The sequence below is a fragment of the Petaurus breviceps genome, unplaced genomic scaffold, assembly GCF_028583685.1.
Source record: "Petaurus breviceps papuanus isolate PSGF00001 unplaced genomic scaffold, PetGlider_PUasm1.0 187, whole genome shotgun sequence".
Lineage (NCBI taxonomy): Eukaryota > Metazoa > Chordata > Mammalia > Diprotodontia > Petauridae > Petaurus > Petaurus breviceps.
This window is the reverse complement of record NW_027185799.1, coordinates 24,806,897-24,834,423: the sequence shown is the minus strand read 5'-3', so window position 1 is coordinate 24,834,423 and position 27,527 is coordinate 24,806,897. Positions and strand designations below refer to the sequence as shown.

At 38.0% G+C, this 27,527-nt stretch overlaps 1 protein-coding gene across 8 annotated transcripts in view; it reads left to right on the top strand.

The window, feature by feature from the left end:
• Nucleotides 1-27,527, top strand: part of KDM4C (lysine demethylase 4C) — a 463,317-nt gene that overhangs the window by 26,067 nt on the left and 409,723 nt on the right. For 5 of the 8 annotated variants that reach the window (XM_069090752.1, XM_069090754.1, XM_069090750.1 and 2 more), the window contains one exon: nt 26,832-26,952. The exons of the other annotated variants lie outside the window; for them this stretch is intronic. In XM_069090752.1, the coding sequence (XP_068946853.1) occupies nt 26,832-26,952 (121 nt within the window). The remainder of the gene's footprint in view (nt 1-26,831; nt 26,953-27,527) is intronic. 8 annotated transcript variants of the gene reach the window in all.

Genomic DNA, 27,527 nt, shown 5'->3' with positions numbered 1-27,527 from the left:
GATTATGCAACTTAGTCTGTAGAGTTGTTGAACAGTGGGCCTGCTGGTCATAGCCTGAATCAGATTAAAATGTAATTGGGAAATACTTAATAGAAATAAATAAAAATACTGTAGAACTTATGTAATATGTGGTTTTCCAATTCAGTATGCTGCTGGTAGAGAATTCTTATGTACAGTTTAGTGGTCCTTTTCTGAGGCTGTCATCATTGCTCTATTGTTTATAGCTTGCTCTTTAAAAAACATATCAGAAATTAAGCATATTAGCTCCCAAGATGCTCTTGCTCTTCTGTCTCCTCTGAAATTCCTTCAGTTTTCTTCTGTGCATTAAAAAAAATTCACTAGTGATCCTCTTTTCTTCCCTTTTTGTCATCCTTATCACCAAAACTCTTCTTTGCCACTAATTCTCTTAACCATTAAACAAAGAAGCAAACCACATGCCCAAACCTATCTTATAACAAAGAAACAAATCCAAACATTGGTCATTTCTGAAAAAAATGTGTGTCTTATAATGCACCTCCGAGAACTAGCATAGTTAAAGCATGTGTAGTGGAATTTCCTTTGCAATATGCTATAAGAACAGTCTCTTTTGAGTCTTTAGAGGCCATGTTCCCATTTTAAAAAAATGTGTTGGATCCTATTTAATATAAAGAACACTGTGATTTCCCCAATAAAATATAGTCAAAGCAGAAATTGAAAAGTCTGTGCATATTTTAAATATTTTAGAATATTTTAAACTTAATTTTATTGTCATTCATATGTAAAGTGGTAATAAGAGCTTGGGTTAAAGTAAGGGAAGGAGTGGAAGAGAGCACATTTCAGGTACGATGAGATTTAGTGAAAGTAGAAATATTTCCACTACAAAAAAATTCTTGTAGCTCCAAAAGATCCCTTGTTAACCTAATTATTTCTTTTTTTCCTTTTTGGTTTCCAGATTAACATATAGGGTACCCCCAAAGATGTCCAATATATTTCTGGGAATTGGAAGGCTTATATAGAGCCACATGAGAGAAAACAGTGGAAAAAATCTAACTGGTTATTTCTGGGGTACACATGATAGTGCTGAATGTAGTATGTATATAGCAAGGAATACCAATTAGACTGTTGATTTCAGTAGTATAAGGAGCTGTGGTGAGAAACCCCCTCTTCTGTTGCAGGTCAAAGCCTCCTCTGTGTCTTGTAGTTTTAGTTAGGCATACTTAAGTCCAGTAAATTAAACTTTTTTTTTTTTTTCAAATTAACGCAGTTGCTTTCCTTTCTAGTTCTTTTAGGAGTCCTTGACACAAAAAAGGTTAATAATTCTATGAGGGGATTACTTAAGATTACTGAGAGTGAATTGACTTTCCTAGAATTAAACACCTAGTATGTGTTAGAAGTAGAACTTGAACATAGATCTTCCTAGTTATATAGCTTATTCTTTATCCAAATTTGCCAAACATGTAACAAATATAGCACAACAGCATAACTAGTTTTTAGATTACTTGTTCAAATGTGTGTAAACAAATGGAGGGAGGGGGAAAATCCCTGTGGTTAATCAGGCAATGAGAAAACCAAGTTTTCATTATGATTGTTACAATTTTTTTTTTAAAGGAATCGGGGTTAAGTAACTTGCTCAAGGTTACATGGCCAGTTATTTCTGGGTGTGGTGGTAAGTATCTCAGCCTGGATACCCTCTTAACTCTTAGATCACCCTCTAAACCCAATCGAAGTTCCACTACTGAATACATCCATTCTCCTAGCATCAGGAGTGTCAATCACATGATCCTATCACAGCCTAATAGAAGGAAACTGAAAACAAATAATCCAAGCCTTGCTAATCACAATCCTACTAGGACTGTATTTTACCATTCTGCAAGCCATAGAATACTATGAATCATCATTCACAATCTCAGACGGAATTTACGGCTCCACCTTCTTCGTAGCCACCGGCTTTCACGGACTACATGTAATCATCGGTTCAACATTTCTAATCGTCTGCCTACTTCGACAATTTAACTACCACTTTACATCCATCCACCACTTTGGATTCAAAGACGCTGCCTGATACTGACACTTCCATAGACGTAGTCTGACTATTCCTGTATGTCTCAATCTACTGATGAGGTTCCTATTTTTCTAGTATAATTAGTACTACTGATTTCCAATCATTAAGTTCTGGGTAAAACCAGGGAAAAATAATTAACCTAATTGCTACACTAATTATTAACATCACCTTATCCACAATCATTGTACTAATCACTTTCTGACTCCCACAACTTTATCTAGAAAAATCTAGCCCATACGAATGTGGCTTTGATCCTCTAGGATCCGCTCGACTACCTTTCTCAATAAAATTTTCCTTAGTTGCCATCACCTTCCTTCTATTTGACTTAGAGATTGCCCTACTACTTCCCCTACCCTGAGCATTTCAGCTACCTACCCCAAAATCCATGTTAATCTTATCCTACTGCCTTATCCTTCTCCTAACTATAGGACTAGCTTACGAATGAATCCAAAAAGGGTTAGAATGAACTGAATAGGTTTTTAATCTAACTAAGATAATTGATTTCGACTCAATTAATCATGGTCTCAACCCATGAATACCTTATGATACCTATCAGCCTCAATTTAATAATAGCATTCTCACTAGCCTTAGCCGGAACTTTAATTTACTGATCCCATCTAATATCAACACTCTTGTGCCTAGAAGGAATAATACTATCACTATTTATCCTCATAGCCCTCCTAATCTCCCACTTTCATATATTCTCAATATCAGTGGCCCCACTTATCCTTCTAGTATTCTCCGCATGCGAAGCAGGCATTGGCCTAGCCCTTCTAGTAAAAATTTCCGCCAACTATGGCAACAACTATGTACAAAACTTAAATCTACTACAATGCTAAAAATCATTTTTCCAACTTTCATGCTAATTCCACTTACTTGATTCTCCAAAAACCCATGATTATGAATCAACTCCACTTCCCACAGCCTACTTATTAGCCTAACAAGCCTACTGCTATTATATCACAGCTCAGACCTAGGCTACAACTACAATCCTTCCTTCTACATAGACTCCCTATCAATCCCTCTAATTGTCCTACCTTGCTGACTCCTGCCACTAATAATAATTGCTAGTCAAGGACATCTTGCCAAAGAATCCATAAATCGAAAAAAAACCTACCTTACCATGCTAATCTTACTCCAACTATCATTAATCATAGCCTTCTCCTCATCAGAAATATTATATTCTACATCCTATTTGAAACTACCCTAATCCCTACCTTGATCGTAATCACACGCTGAGGGAACCAAAATGAATGACTTAACGCTGGTCTATACTTTCTATTTTATACCCTCGTAGGATCCTTACCACTTCTAGTAGCCCTCTTACAAATACATACCAACATAGGATCCCTGCACATCTTTATCACCTCTATATTATATAGGATCCCAGGTCATCCCAACACTGGGGCCAGTGCTCTTACTCACCACAGTGCTCTTACGCACCACCTGGCCGCCCCTAAGCAATTGGCGTTAAGTAACTTGCTCAAGGTTACATGGCCAGGTGTTTCTGGGTGTGTGCTAAGTGTCTGAGCCCGGATTCGATCCCAGGTCATTCCAATTCTGGGGCTGGTGCTCTTACTCACTGTGCTACCTGGCCGCCCCAGATTGTTACAAATTTGCTCTTGTTCACTCATTCAGTCCTGTCTGATTCATTGTGACTCCATACCACATCAGACCATACCTTCCACTATCTCCCTAAGTCTGTCCAAGTTCATGTTCCTTTGTTCCCTGATACTCTCCACCTCATCTTCTGCTGCCCCTTCTTCTTCTTTTGCCTTCAGTCTTTTCCAACATCAAGATCTTTTCCAATGAGTCCTTCTCATTATAGCCAAAGTATTTAAGTTTCAACTTCAGTATTTCACCTTCCGACAAATGGTCTGAATTAGTTTCTTTAAGTATTGACTGATTTGATCTCTTTGCAGTCCAAGGGACTGTCAGAAGTCTTCTTCCCCTCAATTTGAAAGCATCCATTCTATGGTACTCAGTCTTACTCTCACAACCATAGCTTTGACTATACAGACCTTTCTTGGCAAGATGATATCTCTGCTTTTTAGTTTGCTGTCAAGATTTGCCATTTAATGAGCAAGTGTCTTAATTTCATTGCTACATTTGCTGTCTGCAGTGATCTTTGAGCCCAAGAATATAAAATCTGATGGTGCTTTCTTCTCCCTCTTCTCCAGTAAGTGATGGGACCAGGTGCCAGGATCTTAGTTTTTTTGTTAAATGTTAAGCTTTTAAGCCAGTTTTTATACTCTTCTCTTTTACCCTCATCAAGAGACTTCTTAATTCTACATTTTCTGCCACCAGAGTGGAATTATCTGCATATTTGAGATTGTTGATATTTTTTTCCCAGCAACATTAATTCTGTCTTTTGATTGATTCAGCCTGATATTTTGCATGATATGCCAAATGTAGAGTATAATATACAGTCTTGTCATATTCCTTTTCCAACCTTAAACCAATCAATTGTTCCATCTTTGGTTCTAACTGTTGCTTTTTGACCTACATAAACACTCCTCAGGAGACAAGATGACCTACTACTCCCATCTCTTTATGATCTACAGAGTCAGCTACTCTGCCTCTGTTGAGTTTTCCAAATTTACTGGCATATTGAGTGTAACACTTTTAACAGCATCATCTTTTGGGATTTTAAATATCTCAGCAGGAATTCTGTCACATTTACTAGGTTTATTGTTAGCAATACTTCCTAAGGCCCACTTGACTTCATTCTCCTGGATGTCTGGCTTTGGATCAGTAACAACACCATCTTGGCTATCAGTTATCTCTGATATTAAGATCGTTCTTCTGTATATTATCTTTTATGTATATATTATATCCATATTATATTTCTTCTGTATATTTGTGCCATGTTTTCTTAATCTCTTTTACTTCTTAACTTAAGTCCCTACCATTTTTGTCTTTTTTGCCAACAGTTTGCATTATCTCTAATTATCTTGCAGAGATCTCTTGTCTTTCCCATTCTGTTGTTTTTTTTTTTATATTATCTTTCCATTGCACATTTAGGAAAACCTTATCTCTCCTTGCTATTGTTATAGGAATGTAAATTTTCAAGATCTTCCCTGCCCCTAGGTTAAGTGCACCTGGAGCTTGTGGTAGGAGGCTTGTTTTTCAGGAGCACCCACACCTTAGTGCTTTGTGATTGGGCAGTGGGTCAAGAGGGTTGTTGCATTCTCTGACCCAGGAGAAGGCTATATAATCGCTTATGTGAGACTTTGTTTTGGGGCTCACTTTGAGGATGCTGTGTGATTTGACCAGAGGAAACTCTGGGCAGCCATTGAGAACCCCCCTCTTTCCCCATTTGAAAACCCCAGATGTTGATGCTTCCCTCTCTGGTAACTGTGATTTGGTATGGATGTAATGGTTGGACAGTTGGAGGCCTGTCTGCTTGAAATGTTTTTCTGTCTATATACTCTGAAGTTCGGGGTACTGACCTTTTTCCCCTGAACTAGGTAAATGATATGTTTGATTGATTAAAGCAAGATTATTAACCCATTTTGAGTTGCTTTCCTTTAGAAAAGCGGATCTAAGAACCTGTGTTGGCAGCCACCTTGGGGACACTGGGGTGCTTGCTGCCACAGCTATCCTCTGGAATACTGCATTCAGTTGTGCATTTCTCTTTGTTCTTTTCCTTCTTTTTCTTAGTTATTTGCAAAACTTCATAAGGCAGCCATTCTGCTTTCTTGCTATTCTTTTTTATTTGGAATTTTTTTTTGTTGTTGCTTCCTTCTCTACAGTATTGCAAATCTCTGTCCATAGTTCAAGTGCTCTGTCTACCAGATCACATAAGAGAGGTAGAAGAAAAACTGGGAAAATAAATGAGAGTGCTATGAGAGAATGATTAAAAAAAGAGCAGCAGCTTGGAAAAAGAAACAACTACTTAAAAAGTAGAATTTGCCAAATGGAAAAGAAAGTACAGAAGCTAACTGGGGAAAAACCTCCTTAAAAGTTAGAATTGGGCAAGTGGAAGCTAATGACAGTATGAGACATAAAGAGTCAATCAAATTCAAAAGAATGAAAAAATAGAAGAAAAGGTAAAATAGCTCATGGGAAAAACGACTGACCTGGAAAATAGATCCAGGAAAGAGAATATCAGAATCATTGAACTCCTAGAAAGCCATAATCAAAAGGAAGACCTGGACAGGATCTTTCTGTTCATTTTTTTTTTTTTTTTGCCTTTGGGAGGGCAATTGGGGTTAAGTAACTTGCCCAAGGTTTCACGGCTAGTATTTTTGTGTGGGTGTTAAGTGTCTCAGGCCAGAACCAAACTCGGGTCTTCCTCCCAACTTGAGGGCCAGCGCTTTACTCACTGCGCCACCTAGCCGCCCCTGGACAGGATCTTTCAAGAAATTATCAATGAAATATTCTCTGGTATCCTGGAACCAGAGGATAAAATAGGCATTGAAAGAATCCATTGATACTTCAGGAAAGAGATCTCCAAATAAAAGCTCCAAGCAACATTATAGCCAAATTACAGAACTATCAAGTCAAGGAAAAAATACTGCAAGTGGCAGGAAAGAAGCAGTTCAATTACCTGGGAGTCAGGATGGTACAGGATTTAGCAACTGTATCATTAAAGGTTCGGAAATCATGGAACTTAATATTCTGGAAGGCAAAGGAGCTAGGACTACAACTAAGAATCACCTACCCCATGAAATTAAGCATAGCTATAGGCATATGAAGAAGTGCTTAAACAACTTTTTGTATCACCTCACACCACCTATAAGATTGGCCAATTTGTTAAAAAAAAGTAAAATGATAAATGCTGGAGAGGATGTAGGAAATTTTTTTTAAGTTAATTTATTTTTAGTTTTCAGCATTCACTTCCATAAGTTTTAAATTTTCTCCCCCTCCTTCCCTCCTCTCTTTCAAAGATGGCATGCAATCTGATGTAGCCTTTACATATGCATTCCCATTAAACATTCCTATTTTTACATTAGTCATGTTGTATAGAAGGATTATAAAGAATGGGAGAAATCATGAGAAAGAAAAACCCCAAGAACAAACAAAAAGAAAATAGTCTGCTTTGCTCTGCATTCAGACTCCATAGTTCTTTATCTGGATGTGCAGGCATTTTCCATCATGAGTCCTTTGGAATTGTTTTAGGTCCTTGCATTGCTGAGAAAGGGCTATGTCTATCAAAATCAGTCATCGAACACTTTGACTTTTTTTACTGTGTACAGTGTTCTGGTTCTGCTCACTTCATTCAGCATCAGTTCATATAAGTCTTTCAAGGTTTTTCTGAAGTCTGCCTATTCACCATTCCTTCATAGTGCAATAGTATTACATTACATTACATTCATATACCACAACTTGTTTAGCCATTCCCCAACTGATGGATTTCAATTTCCAGTTCTTGGCCACCACAAAAAGAGCTGCTATAAATATTTTTGTACATGTGAGTTCTTTTTCCATTTTTATGATCTCTTTGGGGTACAACCCTAGAAATGGTATTGCTGGGTCAAAGGGTATGCACGTTTTTATTGGCCTTTGGGCATAGTTCCAAATTGCTCTCCAGAACGGTTGGATCCTCTAACAGCTCCACCAATAATGAATTAGTGTTCCAACCTTCCTACATCCAACATTTATCATTTTCCTGTTTTGTCATGTTAGCCAGTCTGATAGGTGTGATTTGGTACCTCAAAGTTGTTTTGATTTGAATCTCTCTAATCAATAGTGATTTAGAGCATTTTTTTTGCCTTTTTTTTGGGAGGGCAATAGGGGTTAAGTGACTTGCCCAAGGTCACATGGCTAGTTTTTCATGTGTGTGTTAAGTGTCTGAGGTTGGATCCTAACCCAGGTCCTCCTGACTCCAGGGCCGGTGCTCTATTCACTGCGCCACCTAGCTGCCCCTATTTAGAACATTTTTTCACATGACTATAGAGAGCTTTAGTTTCTTCCTCTGAAAATTGTTCATATCCTTTGACCATTTATCACCTGGGCAATGCCTTGAATTCTTGTCAATTCTCTATGCATTTTAGAAATGAGGCCTTTATCAGAGACACTAGTTGTAAAAATTCCCAGTTTTATGCTTCCCTCCTAATCTTGGTTGTATTGGCTTTGTGCAAACCTTTTCAATTTAATGTAATCAGAATTAGAGGATGGTGGGAAAATTGGGGTCCTAATGTGGTGTTGGTGGAGGTGGGGACTGATCCAATACTCATTCAGGGGCAAGGAAGTTTTGGAGAGGATGTCACCAATTGTTGTAGGAGGTATTTCCAGTCTTTTTTTTTCTTTTTGGAGGGGGAAAGCAGAGGAATTAGGGTTAAGGGACTTGCCCAAGGTCACATGGCTAGTAAGTGTTAAGTGTCTGAGGCCAGATTTGACTCAGGTCCTCCTGACTCCAGGGCCAGTGCTCTATTCATTGCCCCACCTAACTGCCCCATTTCATCATATTAAAGGATGCCATACCTGAGAAAGTGATTATTGCATAAGGGTTTTATCAGGAGTGTTTTTGTTTTAAAACTTTTTTTTTATTGAACCTGTAATTTTATCAGTGTAAGAATCTCTTGGTGAGAATCCCATCTACTAATATAAATCATAACTTCTTTGTAATTTTTAGTTGTTTTGAGACTTTCTTGGGGCTACTGAGAGGTTAAGTGGTGCCATTAGGAAGCCAGTATCTGTCAGAGGTGGAACTTTCAGCCTGGGTCTTTCTGACTCCAAGCTAAACTCCTATGCCATGCTGCCCACTTTTCTGTATATCAGGGGTAGAACTCTTAAATATGTTTGTTCCATTTAAAGCACCTTTATTTGAGTTGGTCTTAAAGGATTATAACATCACTAAAGTAGGATCAATTCATACAAGATTTTTAGGAACTTTATTTTCTGCAATGGGAAAGAAGGAAATATTAATCTAAATATAGTTGACATAGCATATATGACATTGAGTAGTTACTCAAGTGGAAAATTATATATTTCACTTTCACTTTTAGATTCAATAGTTGTTCCAGCCTCAAATTTTTGTTTTCCTTTGCCATATTTTAGTTATGGGGAGAGAAGGACAAACGGTTTATGCTTTTAGCTTGTACAAATTGACATCAGTTTATCTGAGTACATTTTATTTTTTTTCCAGAATTTATTTTTTTTTTTTAGTTTTCAACATTCATTTCCGTAAGATTTTGAGTTCCAAATTTTCTCCCCATCTGTCCCCTATCTCCCCCCACTCCAAGATGACATGCATACTGATTATCCCTTCTCCCATTCTGCCCTTTCTTCCATCACCCCCAATCCTCTCACATCTTACCCCCTTCCCTCTTACTTTCTTGAAGGGAAAGATATATTTCTATGCCCCATTGCTTGTATATCTTATTTCCTGTTTGCATGTGAAAATAGTTTTTAATATTTGTTTGTAAAACTTTGAGTTACAGATTCTCTCCCTTCTTCCCTCCTCACCTGCCTGCACTGAGAAGACAAGCCAAGCCATTAAGTATAGGTTATACATGTGTAGTTATGCAAAACATTTCCATACTAGTCATATTGTGAAAGACTAACTATATTTCCCTCCATCATATTCCATCCCCCACTTACTCTATTTACTCCTTTTCTTCTTGTCTTTTTTCAAATGTGTTTGCTTCTGACTATCCCTTCCTGCAGTCTGCCCTCTCTTCTATCATCCCACCTCTTATCCCCTTTCTCCCTACTTTTTTGTAGAGTAAATTACACAATTGAGTGTGTATGTTATTCCCTCAAGCCAAACCAGTGAGAAGGATGACATTCCTTTTCACCTCCCTACTCTTCTCCTCCATTGTGACATCTTTCTCTTGCATCTTTTATGTGAGATTATTTACCCTATTCTATCTCTCCCTTTCTCCTTCTCGTAATATATTCCTCTCACCCCTTAATTTTATTTTTTAGATATCATCCCTTAATTTCAATTTAGCCTGTGCCCTCTGTCTATACACACACACACACACATTCCCTTCAACTATCCTAATACTGAGAAGTTTTATGCGTTACAAATATTATCTTTCCTTGTAGGAATGTAAACAGTTCAATTTTAATAAGTTCCTTATGATTTCTCTTTCCTGTTTACCTTTTCATGTTCCTCTTACTTGTATTTGAAAGTCAAAATTTCTGTTCAGCTCTGGTCGTTTCATCAAGGATGCTTGAAAGTCCTCTATTTCATTGAATGTTTTTCAACTGAATTATTATACCCAGTTTTGTTGGGTAGGTGATTCTTGGTTTTAATCCTAGCTTCTTTGCCCTCTGGAATATCATATTCTAAGCCCTTTGATCCATTAACGTAGAAGTTGCTAGATCTTGTGTTATCCTGATTGTGTTTCCCCAATACTCAAATTATTTCTTTCTGACTGCTTGTAATATTTTCTCCTTGACCTGGTAACTATCATTTATTGAAATTCTCTCAGGGGTTCCATTTTAACATAGTTACACAGGAAAGCCTATTGGTTTTCAGCAGGACCTATGCTAATGGATTACTTAAATATTGTAACCTTGAAAATGCTCACATTAATGATATCTATTAAAAATAAATCTTCCACATCCTTCAAAAGGGAAACAATAAATTTAGAAAGGAGAAAGAAGGAATGGACTACAATGTCAGACACATTCCAGAAAAAAGTGAATGAGTAAACATGGCAACAAAAGATACTTTTTTGGGGTGGCCAGGTGGTGCAGTAAGAGTGCTGGCCCCTGCGTCGAGAGACCTGGGATGGGTTCTGTCCTCAGATGCTTAGCACCCACACAAAATAACTAGCTGTGTAACCTTGAGCAAGTTACTTAATCCCAATTGCTTTAAAAAAAAAAGATACTTTTTTTTTTTTTTTTGCTTTTTGGAGGGGGGAAGGCTGGGCAATTGGGGTTAAGTGACTTGCCCAAAGTCACACAGCTAGCAAGTATTGTGTCTGAGGCTGGATTTCAACTCAGGTCCTCTTGACTCCAGGGCCAGTGCTCTATTCACTGGAGTTTTCTTTTTGGGATCTTTTTCAAGAGGCAATTAGTGGATTCTTTGAATTTCTATTTTCCCCTCTGGTTCTAGAATATCAGGGCAGTTTTCCTCGATAATTTCTTGAAAGAGGATGTCTAGGCCCTTTTTTTTTGACTTTTAGGTAGTCTATTTTAAAATTCTCTCTCCTGGATCTGTTTTCCAGGTAAGTGGTTTTCCCAATGAGATATTTAACATTGTCTTCTATTTTTTCATTCTTTTGGTTTTGTTTTAAACATCTTGATTTCTCATAAAGTCATTAGCTTCCCTTTGCTCAGTTCTAATTTTGAAGGAATTATTTTCTTCAGTGAGCTTTCGGACCTCCTTTTCCATTTGACCAATTTTGCTTTTTAAAGCATTCTCCTCCTTGGGTTTTTGGACCTCTTTTGCCATTTGGGTTAGTCTATTTCTTAAGGTGTTATTTTCTTCAGTATTTTTTTGGGTCTCCTTTAGCATGCCTTTGCCTTGTTTTTCATGATTTTCTTTCATTACTCTCATTTCTCTTTCCAATTTTTCCTCTATTTCTTGTACTTGATTTTCAAAATCCCTTTTGAGCTCCTCTATGGCTTGTGACCATTCATATTTTTCTTGGAGGCTTCAGATGAAGGAGTTTTGACTCTGTTGTCTTTTTCTGGTTGTCACCAAAGTAAGTTTCTCTAGTCTGATTTTTTTCCTCTATTTGCTCATTTTCCCAATCAGTTGCTCAACTTTTGAGCTATTTGTCAAGGTAGAACTCTGCTTCCACAGTGGAGAGTGTTTTGTCTTAAGTTTCCGGGGTTTTATGCAGCTGTTGTCAGAGCTATTTCTAGGCACCTCTAATTTTTCAGGTCTTCTAAGGTGATAGGATCTAAGAAGAGGTGTTTACCCCTCTCCTGGTCTGTGGTCTGCTCTGTGAATGACCATAAGGACTCTTTACTGCCTCATAACTGTAAGGAGGACTCCCTCTCCACAGCCACCACAAGCTCTGCCATGCCAGTGCTCCTTACCCCAGGACTGCCACCCAAGTCTGTCATCCAGATCCAACTGTGTCAAAGCAAGAGAATCCTGCCTCAGTTCCAGCAAAGAGCTCCCTGTAATTGCCCTATGATCAGCCCCTTGATATCCCCCCCCCCCACCATCTGTGGGGGCCTGGAGCTCTGGAAGCAGCTGCTGCTACTGCCACCTCCCCCGTCCTTCAAGCTGGGGCCTGACATCAGCACCCTTTTCTCTCACCCAGGTCCAACAGAGTTTCCCCACTGACCTTCTACTTTGCCTTTGGTGTTTGTGAAATCTGGAAACTGCCACAGCTGCCAGTGATTCAGTCTGCTGAGGCCTGCTCCAGCGCCAGTATGGCCCATGTGGGAGCCCCACTGCTCCCAGCACAGTGCAATAGACTCCTCCTGTTGGCCTGCCAGGCATCTTCAGCTGGAGATGTGTTTCACTGTCATTTTGTGGGTTCTGTAGCTCTAAAATTTGCTTAGAATAATTTTTTACAGGTATTTGGAGGTGTTTGGGGGAAGAGTTCAAGCAAGTTTCTGCTTTTACTTGGTCATCTTGGCACTACCCCCTCTGATATTCTGCTTTCTTAAGAGAGTAACCTGTGCCCAGATGCTGCCATCTTGTTTTGTTGCTTTGACATCTTTAGAATAGAAAGATGCTAACGATGAATCAGTTTCTGTAGAGTTATCCATTCTCATTTTAATTGCTAGATGGCCTGAGCTTCTAATTGCCTTGTATAATTTTCATAACACTCTTATAAGAATGTCAGACTTTCACAAGGATTACCTCATAAATTAATATGTGATTATAGTAGTTGCAATGTGTAAATATAATGAGTCATTGTTAAAGATGGTTAAGATTCTCAATAGTCTGGCTTGTCCTTTGCCCAATTTTACCTCCAATAAATAAATCTATCCTGTATTAAGGATCATACCCTAGGCACTTGGCCAAGTCATGGGTATCATCAACAAATACAAGCGTGACAGGATGCTGCTTGCAAGGAACTTATTGTGCTGTGGGGACACATGTTCACAGATGTATAAATACAGGATATATACAAAAAAAATGTGTACATGTGTACATTTTCTTATCTATGTGCATGTTCATAAATAAGTAAATACTGTATATACATAAAACAAATACAGAGTCATTTGGGGTGGGGGAGACGAGGCCCTAACAACTTGGCGAAGGGGTGGGGGAACAGAGAAAGGAAAGGTGTCTTGAAGGAGGCCTTGAGATGGTACTTAAAACTTTATCTTTAAAGGAGCTAAGGGTTTCAAGAGCTGGAGGGGAGGGGAGGGAGAGTATTCCAGGCACAAAGACACAGAAATAGGATATGGACTGTTATGTATAACTAACAGTAAATAGACCAACAGCTTGGTATATAGAGTGAGTAAAGGGGAGTAAGAGGTAAAGAACATAGAAAGTCTCTACTGTGAAGAGCTTTAAATGCCAAAATAGAGTAGTTAATAGTCTACTGACTTTGTTCTTTAGGAATTTCATTCACTTTGAATAATTGGAGATGGGGAGAGAGTTGAGGCAGGGTGTCAAATGCTACAGACGAAGGATGAGATTGACAAAAATCCTCTGGATTTAGCATTAAGAAAAAAATTCATTGGTGTTCTGAGAGAACAACTTTAGTTAAGTGGTTGGTTAAAGCAATATTGCAAGGGGTTGAAAAAAGTAAGTAAGGAAGTGGAGGTAAGAAGTATAAATTATCCTATAGATTGTAAGCTCTTTGAGGGCAGGGACTTTTTCTTTCTTTCTTTGTTTTTTTTGGCTATGCAGAACATTGCTTTTTGACTTTTTTCTCCCCAGGCACTTTGTGAAAGGAAAGATCTAGAAGTATAATAGGATGGTAGGGATTATGTTATTTTTATTTATTTTTTCTTTTTTGGAGGGGGGAAGGCAGAGCAATTGGGTTTAAGTGACTTGCCCAAGGTCACATTGCTAGTACATGTTAAGTGTCTGAAGCTGGATTTGAACATAGTTCTTCCTGACTCCAGGGACAGTGCTCTATTCATTGCACCACCAGCTGCCCCTATTTTTATTTTTAAGATTGAGAGAAATCTCAGTATATTTGTAGGCAGCAGAGAATAAGTCAATAGAGAAAGAGATTAAAGAATAGAAAGTGACAATGCAGAGTAAAATAAGCAAAATCAGGGGAACCGTTTATGGATAATGATGATGACAACAATAATGTGAAGGAAGACATTCTGAAAGACCTTTGAGCTTTGTCCAAAGTATTAACTAATTTTGACTTCAAATTACCTTTGATGAAACATACCTTCCAACCTTTGGTCAAAGAGGTGGTGGATTAGAGGTACCTAACCCAGATATTCCTTTTCAGTCATTGCCAATGTGTTGATTGATTTTACCTAAGTATTTGCTATTAGGGAATGCTTCAGTTTAGGCATGGGGGGAAGGTGAGTTGGTGAGTGATGAGAGTGCTGGGGAAAAATGGAAAAAAAAAAGATGACATTTTGTTCATTGAAGTTTATTTTTGAATAGTAACTAAACAAATTTAGGTGGTGGTACTGATATTCAGTATTAAGATTCCAAGAAATCATTTAATTAAAATAAGATTAGAAAGAAGCAAAACTTATATGGGCAAACTCCTTGAAGAGATAAAGAGTTAATGGAATTAAAGATGCCTATTGGTAGAGTTGAACTTGGCTAGGAGGCTTCAGGGAGAGAATTAGGAGATAAAGTTGAAATGATTTAAAAAAATGGAATGGAGTAGGAGAGAGAATTTGTGAAGAATGGCCTCATTTTTGGCCATGAGCAAGTCACAACCTTCCAGGGCCTCAGTTTCTTCATCTGTAAATATGGAGGGGGTTGGATAAGGCTATCTTTTAGGTTGCTTCCTGCGTGAGATCTATAATATATGACATTTTTAGCTGAAAGGAAGGATAAGGTAAATTATTCCAGAGAAGGTTTCAAACAGCTGTGGTGAGGCAGATTATAGACAGTCATTCAGAATTTGGGGGAGATTGGAGTACAGTAGTGAGGGCTCAGTGCAGATGGAGTATTGTACTCAGTCATCACAGAATGTGTGATTTCCTCTGGAGCTTTCTATAGTACATTGTCAGGAGAGGTGTAGGTAGATTGTTGGAATAATCCAATGATGGGGTTTGGATGTTGGTAAGCAGTACTAAGGCTTCTGATGGTCTAAGGAATTTAAGGGTAGATGACCATGCAAAGTTTAGTTGGTTACTTCGTGGAGAAAGTTTTAAAGGCAGGAAAGTGAGGCTAGAGCTGGTGTGGAAACTTAGAAAATCAAGGCCAAAGTAGCTAGAATAGAGTTTGTGGTGAGGACAGATAATAGGTTATAAAGCCTCACATGAGCAGCTTTCCAGAGGACTGCTGCTGTGAACAGCTTTCAAGGTTCTGATTACATAGTATAGCGAACTCTATTTATTCAGTAACAAATCCGAGCAAAACATTCATAGAAAATCAAAATCCATCATTCACCTTGTCACAACTTAATAACTTATCACTAAAATGGCCACATAGTTTTAAACAAAATATAATCATTTAGTAACTCAGTCATCCTTCTTAAAGGACACAAAGTACAAAAGTCAAAGGTTGCCACCCATGGGGTGCAATTAAGTTACAATTTCATCAGTCACTATTCAGTAACCTCTTAAGGGGTAGTGGAAAGTACAAAAGTCATCTACCCCTAGGTCCCAAATAAGTTATAATTTCATCAGGCACTACTCAGTACCCACAGAGAGGTCTTTTCATCTTGACCCCAGGCAGGCTATCAGATTCATGGTTCTTATTCTATGGTCCCAGCTCCCGCTGGAATCTAATCAACTGCCACCTGAGTTCAAAGGCAGACGGCAACCAGTTCCTTGTCCAGTTCTTCATGCAGTTCCCGCTCCACATTCAAACTCACAGTGTCTAGTCCACCTCAAGTCCTTCACAGCTTCTGTTCCTGGGAAGAGAAAACTTAACAGTCACAACAATACCTATACACAACAGTATTCACACAAATGGTCATCACTGTCATCTCAGTTTACTTTCTGCCTGTGAAATCCACATAGACCCGAAACAGACAAACAAGAGTACTGACACCACAGTCATGCTTCCTCTGGCAGCTCTGGCTGGTCCTTGGAAGTCTTAGGCAGCTCCGGCTGGTTCTTAGAAGCTCCGCCACCACAAGGTCTGTTCTCAAAATCAAAATTACTTTCTCCAGCTCTGTTCTCAAAATCAAAATCACTTTGTCCAGCCTCCAAGCAGCTTGCTCCAAGAAATTCCTTCTCAGTTCTCAATTCTCATTTCTCTTCTCAATTCTCAGTTCAGTCTTCAGTCCAGCAATAGCAGCCCAGCCTGCAGATGCTCTTGCACTCTCTCTCTTTCTCTCTCTCCTCCTCTCTCTGTCTGTCTGTCTCTTTCTCTCCTTTCTCTGTCTCTCCTCTGTATCCATGATGCTTCCCTCAAGAAGTTCTGACTCTCCCTGAGGCTTTTCCTTATATACAATATTAGCTTCTCACTGTTCAGCCTCTTCCAGTTATATCAGCAACAGGGGAATAGGGATTCATACCTTTTGTTTCTTTACAGAGACTTAATTTGAAACTAAGTGCTAAGTACCTGTTACCTTGGCAATACAAAGGGATCTTCAAATTTCATTACTATTACATAGGTTTAGAAAGGGTAAAGTACACAGGGAAATTGGAAGAACAGGAAGTTATTAATGATCAGAGGAATTTCAGAGTTTTAAATTGGGAAAGTGGAACATTTGTATGTTGATCAGATTAAGGGTATGACCATCTTTGGTGTGGAGGCACAGTGAAGGTGTAGATCAGTTACTCAGTAAGCATTTCTTTAGTGCCTCCTGTGTACTAGATGCTCAGCACTGGGGAGACAAGGAAAGGTAAGAGATAGTCATTGCTATCAGTTTATAATCTAATGGGTGGCTGTGACTTGCACATGGCCAAAAATGAGGCCATTCTTCACAAATTCTCCTACCCCATTCCATTTTTTAATTTGTACAAACAAGCTAGACATAGAATAAATAGAAAATACAATCCAGTGTTGTTCTTTGTGTTGGTTATGCTCTACATTTGCCACAAACACTTATTTGACAAATATTGAACTATTTTTCCAAGGGGAAATACAGGGTTAGGTTCATACAAGCTTCCGTTCACATTTATTTTAACACTTTCCAGAACAGCCTTATGTATACACTGTCAAATTTCCTTTTCCTTTTTCTGGCTGTACTATATTCTTGATTCATTAACATTGAACTCAAAGCCAACAGCACTATAACTCATGCCCGAGTAAAGCTTATCTAGCTCACATATTTTCTCTGTAAGGCATATCATAGACTTCTTCTGCTTAGGAACACTAGACAACCCTAAGGACTACACTTGGGGGCCATTTTAAAGAGTGAAAACTCTTAACAAAAAGCATAAAAATGCAAAAAATGTAGTGCTAAGTAGACCACAAAAAGGACATTTGTTTACAACTTGAGAACTGAAAGAAGGAGGCACCTTGTTTGAATTCAGCTGGGATTGTATGTGTCCGGAAACTCGGTTGTTTTTTTTTTTTTTTTTTTTTTTTTTTGCCACTCTGCACATGTCTGGGAGTGAGTGTGAAAGTTCTATAAGTATTGATCTTGGGGTTACAAATAAATTTCAATGAGTAAGAGAGTTCAAAATAAGGAATTTGCAAATAATGAGAATCAACTGTAATAGAGGGAAGTCACTAGAATTGAGAGATTGGAAAAAGGTTTCTTGTAGAGGGTGGAATTTTAGCTGGAACTTGAAGCCAGGAGGCAAGGATGAAGGGGGGGAGCAGGTGATTTGAGGGGGTTGTATGAGAAACAAGGATTTTGGAGGAGACATTCACCTCTAAAATTGAAGTCCTCAAGTTTAAGGGTTGGGGATTGGAAGATTCTGAGGTTACTAAACTCCTTGAAAAAGGGGGAAGAATAACCAGAATAGTAGTAGGTATGAGGAACTGCCATTAGATGTCCGAACTGAGGGAACCTCAAAGGAAGAGAGGTTGCTTAGTAACAATTTCAGGGGGTGGGCTTGGAAGTTGAAGTGAGGGGCAAAAGGGTGTTCATTCCCTCTTCTGGCCTCTATATTATAGGGCATGAAATATACCTAGTACTGGAGAAGGTAGCCAGACATGCAGAATCCCTTCGGGAGAGTCATTTCTATTATTGCAAGGGGATAGAAAGAAAATGTGAGGAAGAGTTCTCATTTTGTTAGTAGCAAAACGAGTTCCAGAGAACACAATGCTAAGGGTAGTTCATTCGTTTCAGTACTATAGTGAGAGCTTAGGGTTTTAAATTCTGTTTTCAGCTGTTTCTGGCTCTAGAAAGCCCTACATACTACTTTGATGTCTTCATTGTGATGTAGAATTGACCTTGGCTTCCCAGAGGTTATGCAAGTGAAGTGTTAGCTTTGGCAGATTCTAATTTGATGGGTATATATTATTTTGTCAGACTTTTCTTTCTTGAGGAGCAGCCAATATAACTGTGTAGAGAGGTTTTTAATTAATAGTCCGGCCATTTGGCCTGGGAACCCATGAAACAAAGAAAAATACAAAATGACCTCAGTCCTGTGTGACTCTCTTCCATTTCTCCAGTCATGGTATTAATAATGATATGAATGGTTTTTAGGCCACTATAAATATTAACTAGCTCTTGGTACTTTGGAAGGGAGATTGTTGTTCAGTGACTGCTTGAGAAGTTGAAGTGTATCTTCTCACCATAAATGAAACCAGAACACAAAAGAAAGTCAAAGTTAAATGGAGGATTAGCTCATAGACTTTATTTGGAGAGACTAATAAATTTTTTTTTGTCATATGTCCAGAGACAGCAGGACATGGGGCCCTTGGTTTTGAAATATATATGGATTCAGTTTGGAGGGCTTTATTAGCTTGTCTAAATACTTACTGTGAGAGATGAGCACTAATTCTTTCATAAAAACTCTTCTCTAAGGTATTTGTATGCACAAGTTTAAAAACACATAACTTTCCTTGAAGGATATAATGTAATTTAATTGATCTTCTGATTATTAACTTTTAGTGATACATATGTGTATTTACAGCTGTCATGGAAAATACCTAATGCAGAAGCCAGATAGAAGAGGGATCCCTTATAAATGGTCATGTCATTTTTGGCGGGGTGAAATGACATTTGGATGATTGCATCAAGACTTAAAACACTGCAGAATCTTCTAAAATTCATAATTACTTAAAAAAAAGTTTTCTTGACTGTTCATGCAGGAAAGACCAAGTGGATGAATACTGCCTGTCCAGATTATAATGTGTAGCCATCTAGACAATCTGTGGTGCTAATCCATTGCTACCTGTGTCTTGGACAGACAATTGTCAAGTCAATAGATTATGAGCCAAACAGAACCAAACAGGAAAGTGGGTTAGCTTTCATTTGTAAACTGTGCAATATTTGAAATGACCCTTACTTTCTCAGTGCAGCAAAGCCCTGTGTTTTTAATACTGTTAATCTTCTGGTGATGCTGTGAGTTACAGAATGGTATAATATCCAAGGAAAATCACTCAAAAAGTAGTGGAGAAGCTTAAGGAAGTAATGAATAGGTTGCAACACATTAGAAATGAAATTGCACAAGAGAAGCAGCATAAAGTCTATTATCAGAAAATATAAGTCATGTAGATAGTTGGAGGGATAACTAGAAGACAGTTTGTATACTCAAGTGATATCTATGACACTTCAAGATTAAGTAGAGAAAGTCCCCTTCCCTTTTGGAAGTTTTTGATGAATCACGCAAAATGAAGTGTGGGTGGATTGTTATCTACACTATTATTTCTCATATTCCTGAGATCTCTGGTCCATTGGAGTGTTGGTGTTATTTCCACTCATATATGGCAAGGCATTTTTTTTCTCTGTCTCTACCCTATTATTGAAAGAAATCCTCTGAAAGAATGAAATTTGGTTTATGGCAATTACAGTTTCTGAAGTGTTTTCAAATCTGTGTGCTTTCTCCCCACCCAGTTTGTCCACGTTGATTTGTTTGAGTGGTAAGATACTGGTTTTGTGACTGAGAGGTCTTATTTTCCTGTGTTCAATTTGTAATTGTTAATATTTCTTAACTATTTTATTTTTTATTCAGCTATACTCCCTCCAGTACTCCTTTCTCAGAGCAAGACATGTTCTTTCTTCTTTTTAACACTAACTCTTTTTATGTATCTTTTTTTGGTATGAAATATTCTGTTAAAAGTAACATGAATTTCTCAAGGCATTTGACAAGTTAGTCATGCTTTCTTTGTGGATTGAATGATAGTATAATTAAATGGATTTGTTGTTGGTTGAGTGGTAGTACCAAAAGAGTATTAATGGAACTCTAGCCATTTGGAAGGTAGTGTTCAACTTTATTCTATTTAGCATTTTTATTTTATTAGTTTGTAATTCATGTGTAGGCTTTATATAATTATCCCGTTCACATCGGTATTTCCTCCATTGCAATTTCTATATATCATGGGTTGGCATAAGAAATTAAATGGGGGGCAGCTAAGTAGCAGAGTGAATAGAGCACAAGCCCTAGAGTCAGGAGGACCTGAGTTAGTATCTTGCCTCAGACACTTAACACTTACTAGCCATGTGATCTTGGGCAAGTTACTTAATCTATCCCAATTGCCCTGCCCTTCCCCCTTCCAAAAAAAAAAAAAAAAAAAAGAAGAGGCACCAGGTAATACTACAAAGGTCAGCAGATGACACAGGAAAAGTTTCAAAACTCAGAAATGCATAAAACATATATATAGTATTATATATATATATACACATAGCCTATGGCCAAATACTTAACCCAAATTAAAAAAAATGTAAACACCCCATAAAAGAAAAAGAGAAAAAATTCAGACTTTCCTGGTATGAAGGGGAGGGTCAAAAATTTTAATGCAGATTTTCCAGGTCATGGGGGCTCCTGATCCTAACCCCTGTGAGGTGGAAGGGGTAACTACATTTCCTGGATTGGCTCCTTATCCAACCCCAATGTATACTGACAAGTTGGGTCCCTCAGAGTTTAAACCTGGGTATATCTTTCCCTCATCATACTCCTGAGAGGATTGTGGGGCTTCTTTATTTAGTTATTTTATTTTTAAAAAATATTTTCCAATTACATTAGAAATAATTTTTAACTTTTAAAAAAATTTTGGGCTCCAAATTCCATCTCTCCTTCCTTCTTTCCCCCCTCCCAGAGACGACAAGCAATTTAAGTTATACATATGCAATCCTGTAAAACATTTCCATATTAGTCATTTTGTACAAGAAGACTAAAAAAAAAAGAATGGAAGAAAGTAAAAACAGTATGCTTCAATCTGAATTCAGACAATATCGGTTCTTTCTCTTGAGGTGGATAGCATGTTTCATCATGAGTTTTTGGGATTGTTTTAGGTAATTGAATTGTTGCAAATAGTTAAGTAATTCACAGTTCTGCATTGTACAATATTGCTGTTACTATGTATAACCGTCTCCTTGCACTGCTTACTTGACTTTGTATCAGTTCATGTATGACTTTCCAGGTTTTTCTGAAATCATTCTGCTTTGACATTTCTTATAGGTTATCATATATCACAACTTCTCCAATTGGTAGATATCCCCTAGATTTCCAATTCTTAGCCACCACAAAAAGAGCTGCTATAAATATTTTTGTATAAGAAGGTCCTTTTCCCTTTTTAAAAAATTAAATGAAATTTTTTTCTTTTAAATATTATTTTATTTTTATAATTACATGTAAGGACAATTTTTAACATTCATTAAAAAAAATAATTTGCAAGTTCCAAATTTTCTCTCCTCTCTATCTTCCCTAAGATAGTAAGCAATTTGACATAAGTTATATAAAATGCAATTATGTAAAATATTTCCATATTAATATGTTATCTGAGAAGTAGAACAAAAGAGAAAAAAATAAGATGAAAATAGTATGCTTTGGTCTGCATTCAGATGCCGTGAGTTTGTTCTCTAGATATAGATACCATTTTCCATCATGAGTCTTTTGGAATTGTCTTGATCACTGCCTTGCTGAGAAGAGCTAAGTTAGTCATAGTAGAGCAACATTGTTGCAGTTACTGTTCTCTGGTTCTGCTTACTTAACTTTGTATCAGTGCATGTAAGTGTTTGCAGTTTTTTTCTGAAATCTGCTTGCTCATCATTTCCTTTTGTTATTTCTTTTTGAAAAAATTTTTCCCACTTAATAGTATTCTATTTTTTCCAATCACATGTAAAAATTGTTTTCAACATTCATTTTTTTTAAAGCAATTGGGGTTAAGTAACTTGCTCAAGGTTACACTGCCAGGTATTTCTGGGTGGGTGCTAAGTGTCTGAGCCCGGATTTGATCCCCAGGTCATCCTGACTCTGGGGCTGGTGCTCTTACTTGCTCTTACTACCTGGCCGCCCCTCAACATTCATTTTTTTTTTTTTTTTTTTGCCTTTTGGAAGGCAATTGGGGTTAAGTAACTTGCCCAAGATTACACGGCTAGTATTTTTGTGTGGGTGTTAAGTGTCTCAGGCCAGAACCGAACTCGGGTCCTCCCGACTCCAGGGCCGGCACTTTACTCATTGCATCACCTAGCCACCCCTCAACATTCATTTTTATAAGATTTTGAGTTCCATATTTTTTTCCCTTCCCCCTTCCCCACCCCAAGACAACAAGCAATCTGATATAGGTTGTACTTGTACAGTCATGTTAAACATATTTCCACATTAGTCATGTTTTGAAATAAGAACAGAACAAAAGAGAAAAAGCATACTAAAAAAAGTGAAAAGAGTTTGCTTTGATCTGAATGAAATGCCACTTAGTTCTTCCTCTGAGTTTGGATAACATTTTCTATCATGAATCTTTTGGAATTGTCTTGGATCATTGTAATGCTGAGAAGAGCTAAGTTATCACAGTTTATCATTGCACAATGTTGCTGTTACTGTGTACAATGTTTTCCTGCTTCTTCTTTTTTCACTTATATTAGCCAATCTGATAAGTATGAAGTGATACATCAGAGTTCTTTTAATTTCTTTTTTTTTTTTTTCAAATGCTTTATTAACTTCTGATTTACATCATTCATTTCTGCCAGGTTTTGAGTTACGAATTTTCTCCCCATTTTTCCCCTACCCACCACCCCAAAATAGCAGTCCCACAGGATATGCCCTCCTCCAATCTGTTTTCTCCCATATTTTCTCCCATACCCCTTTCGACTTTTCCAGTGGATCTCTATGCCCCAGTGCCTGTATATCTTATTTCCCAATTACATATAAAATAGTATTAATAATAGTGTGTGTGTATATATATATTTGAGTATTTCATTTTAAAACTTTGAATTCCAGATTCATTCCCTTCCTCCCTTGTCTCCCACCCTTACTGGGAAGATAAGCAGTTCAGTATAGGTTGTACATGTGTGGCTAATGCAAAACAATAACATAGTAGATATATTGCAAAAGACTGACTGTATTTCCCTCCCTCCTATCCCACCTCCCATTTGTTCTATTCTCTACTTTGATCCTGTCCATTTTCAAAAGTGGGTGCTTCCAACTTCCCTCCCCCACCAGCCTGCCCTCCCTTCCATCATCCCCACTCTCATCCCCTTCCCCCCCCCCCTACTATCCTGTTGGGTGAGATACCCTATTTAGTGTGTATTTCATTCCTTCCTCAAGCCAAATTCAATGGAAATAAGGTTGACCTGTTCCTTTTGCCTTCCTATTCTTCCCCTCCATTGTAACCATTTTCCCTTGCCTCTTCTATATGAGATAGTTTGCCCCATTCTGTCTCTCCCCATCCCTTCTCATTATATTCCTCTCTTACCTCTTAATTTTACCTTTTAAGTATCATCCCTTCCTGTTAAATTGGTCCTGTGCCCTCTATCTATGTATACCTGTAAACATATATACACACATTCACATATGTATTCATATGCCCATATACCCTCATATATAGATACATACATACACACACACACACACACACACATATATATATATATATATATTTGTATTCCCTTCAACTACTGAGAAGTCTCATAAGTTAGAATTATTGTTTTTCCATGTAGGAATGTTAATAGTTCAACTTTGATAAGTTCCTTATGATTTCTTTTCCCTGTTTACCTTCTCATGCTTCTGTTGCTTCTTGTATCTGAATGTCAAATTTTCTATTCAACTCTGTTTTTTTCATCAAGAATGCTTGAAAGTCCTCTATTCCACTGAATGACCATATTTTCCCCTGAAACATGATACTCAGTTTTGCTGGGTGGGTGACTCTTGGTTTTAATCCCAGGTTTCATGTAGAGATTACGTGAGCTGAGCCTCAAAGGAGTTCCAAGATAAGAGGTTAGGAGAGAATTCATTCTTGACAGTGTGGGGGTAATAATGTGCACAGGCTAGGAGAAGTGAGCTGAAGCATTGTTTGTGAGAAACAAGAAGACCAGTTTGACTAGAGCATAGCATACACGGGAGGAAGCAATGTATAGTGAGGCTACAATGGTAGAGAGGGCCAAGGACCAAACCTATGTGAAGATTCACTTAAAAAGCATGAAAGAGAAGAAGCAGCTAAATGTAGGTCACTGTGAGTAAATTTATTCAAGGAGACATGAACAGAGCCAAGAGAATATTGTCAGTCCCAAATGCTGCAAGTAAGATCAAGAAAGATGGGGACTGAAGAAATATTGGTCTTAGCAAATGCAATGCCATTTGCAAACTTCTGAGAGAGGAGATTTAGTAGATTGGTAGAGGTAGTAGCCAGATTGCCAGGCATTGGGAGTGAGTTTCATGGTGAAGTCGAATATTTGGTCTAGATGACTTTTCCCAAGACAATGGATATGAAAAGGGGAGAGAGATGATATAAAAGTTATATGAGATAAAAGGATCATGGATTTGCTCCCTCCTCCCCCCCCCCCCTTTTTTTTTTTTTTTTTAAAGGATTGGGGAAACTTCTGTTAGGGTAGTAGAATAGGATTATAGTTTAGAGCTGGATATCAGATAGTCCTAAATGCTTCATTGTGGTGGTAGTCCAGTTGATTCTTTTATAATGACAATACTTAGGAGATTTGTGATTTCTTCAGTGTAGTTCTCCTTTTTTGTTTGTTTTGCTTTTTGGAGGGCAATTGGGGTTAAGTGACTTGCCCAAGGTCACGTGGCTAGTTTTTGTGTTTAAGTGTCTGAGGCCAGATTTGAACTCAGGTCCTCCTGACTCCAGGGTCGGTGCTCTATTCACTGCACCACCTAGTCGCCCCTAATGCAGCTGGCAGACTTTTATGATTGCCCATCTTAAGTGACTCTTGTCAAAGTTTCTCACCTTAATTGGGGTAGGATCTTCCTGCCTTTCTTTTGAGATAGCACCCCTCTAGCCTGCTTATTTTCTCTCCAGTTCTAGACAAAAGCATTGTCTACTGCATTGTCCTGTCCTATCTGCCTTCATCTTCATGAAGCCAAAGACACATGTATGCACTTAATAGGTCATATAACCTAGTGGATATCATAGTTTAGACAGTAGACAATCTTAGTATCTATTTAATTTTTCCTATCTGATTTGAGGAATTATAGTTCTCAATTATAGATTCTGCGTTGTTAGCAGGCCTGATATAGATGCAATACTAATGTGCAAACAAGAGCCTCTGGAAGGCTTCATCACCATCATCAGGGAATATATTTTTTTGATTTGGACATTATGCTGGATCTCTTCAGTGATCGTGGTGACCACCTTTGGAAAACATATCTCCCTATTTTCTGCCTTTTTGATAGTAATGATCAGAGGGTTGTTAACCAAAATTTTCTGTTTTATTTTTTCTGATTCTTGTATAATTTTAATTACATGCATGGGAGACATCTTATTGCAGCAGAACCTCAAAAGGCAGTGTTTTGCTGTACCAAATTAAAATTTTTTTTTTTGCCCTATGTCAAATGGAATCCTATTTCTTTATATCTTTTAGCCACTTTAGTGGTAAAGATGTGGTCCTCTAGGGCAGCCAGGTGGCACAGTGAATAGAACGCCGGCCCTGGAGTCAGGGAGGACCTGAGGGACCTGAGTTCAAATCTGGCCTCAGCCACTTTATACACACATACATACACACACGCGCGCGCGCCCGCGCTAGCTGTGTGACCTTGGGCAAGTTACTTAACTCCAACTGCCCTACCTTCCCCCCTCCAAAAAAACAAAAAAGAAAAAGAGATGTGGTCCTCTATGAACTATTGCTTGAGAAAGCCAGCCTGTTTGCTTCTAAAACGCTCACTAATAACACCCTTGATGCATGTGTAGACCTCTTCTTGTAAAAATTTTATATATATGAAAAATGTCCTTGATAACATGTAAATCTTTCTTGTAAAAATTTTATGTATATGAAAAGTTAGGTATATGAGTTTGCTGATTATTGATGTTCTCTTGGTTGTCCTTTTTTTTTTTTTGGGTAATTATAACTATTTTTCCCCTATAACTTAAACTCTTTTAGACACTTGATTATTGATACCTCAATACCCTCCAAGTGGTATTTTTTTTTTTTTAAGCAATTGGGGTTAAGTAACTTGCTCAAGGTTACACAGCCAGTTATTTTGTGTGGGTGCCAAGTATCTGAGACTGGAACCAATCTCCCAACGCCGGGGCTGGCGCTCTTACTCACTGCGCCACCTGGACACCCCAAAAGTGGTATTTCTTACAGAATGATCCTCCTTTGTTTACAGTTGGTCCAGTTCAGCTCATTTTCTCATCTTTGCTTTCTTCAGTGAGTGACATTTTCACTTCCTCCAAAAGCACATTTGGGACTGTATTGTTAAGAGTCAATATGTAATACTTTCACTGTTCTTGATGGTGAAAAGTGTTTGTTGTGAAAATCTTTGTAGATCTTTACCATCTTTCGTCTCTTTGTTGTCTTCCTTTTAGTTTCATCGTTATATACTTTTATATTCTACCGGTGGTGTTGTATGGCTTCAAGACATGGAAAACAACAGTCTCCGAAGAACTGGAAGTGAATATCACACAAAGGGCAATGGAGAGGTGCATGGTGGGTGTGAACAGGCTGCAACATATAACAAATGGGGAACTTTGAAGAAGACCAGGAAGAAAAGGTTTCATCATGAAATGTATAGTAGAAAAAGATGGGCTAGTCATGTGTTAAGAGGAAGGTATGACAGGTGGACAGCCTCAGTGCTCATAGATAGTCTTGCTAAGTTGGGAGACAATTAGAAAGGTATCCAGCTTATTTGGTAGACAACTGTGGTACATTTGTTTATCACACGAGACATGTAGGGTGGGCAGGCTAGAATGGGTTAGCTGGAAGCGCATCCAAATTGATGAGATTGCACCAAGCATTTGAATACACCTTATAGATAAGGCTTAATTTTTTAAGCAGTTTTTTCCCATCACTATGTTAAGCTGTTTTCTGAGGCATTACTATGCATTTTGTTGTACTCTTTGTATAGTTTTAAAAATGAGTTTATATATATATTTTTTTAAAGCAATCGGGGTTAAGTAACTTGCTCAAGGTTACACGGCCAGTTATTATTTCTGGGTGTGGTGCTGAGTATCTGAGCCCGGATTTGATCCAGGTCATCCCGACACTGGAGCCGGTGCTCTTCC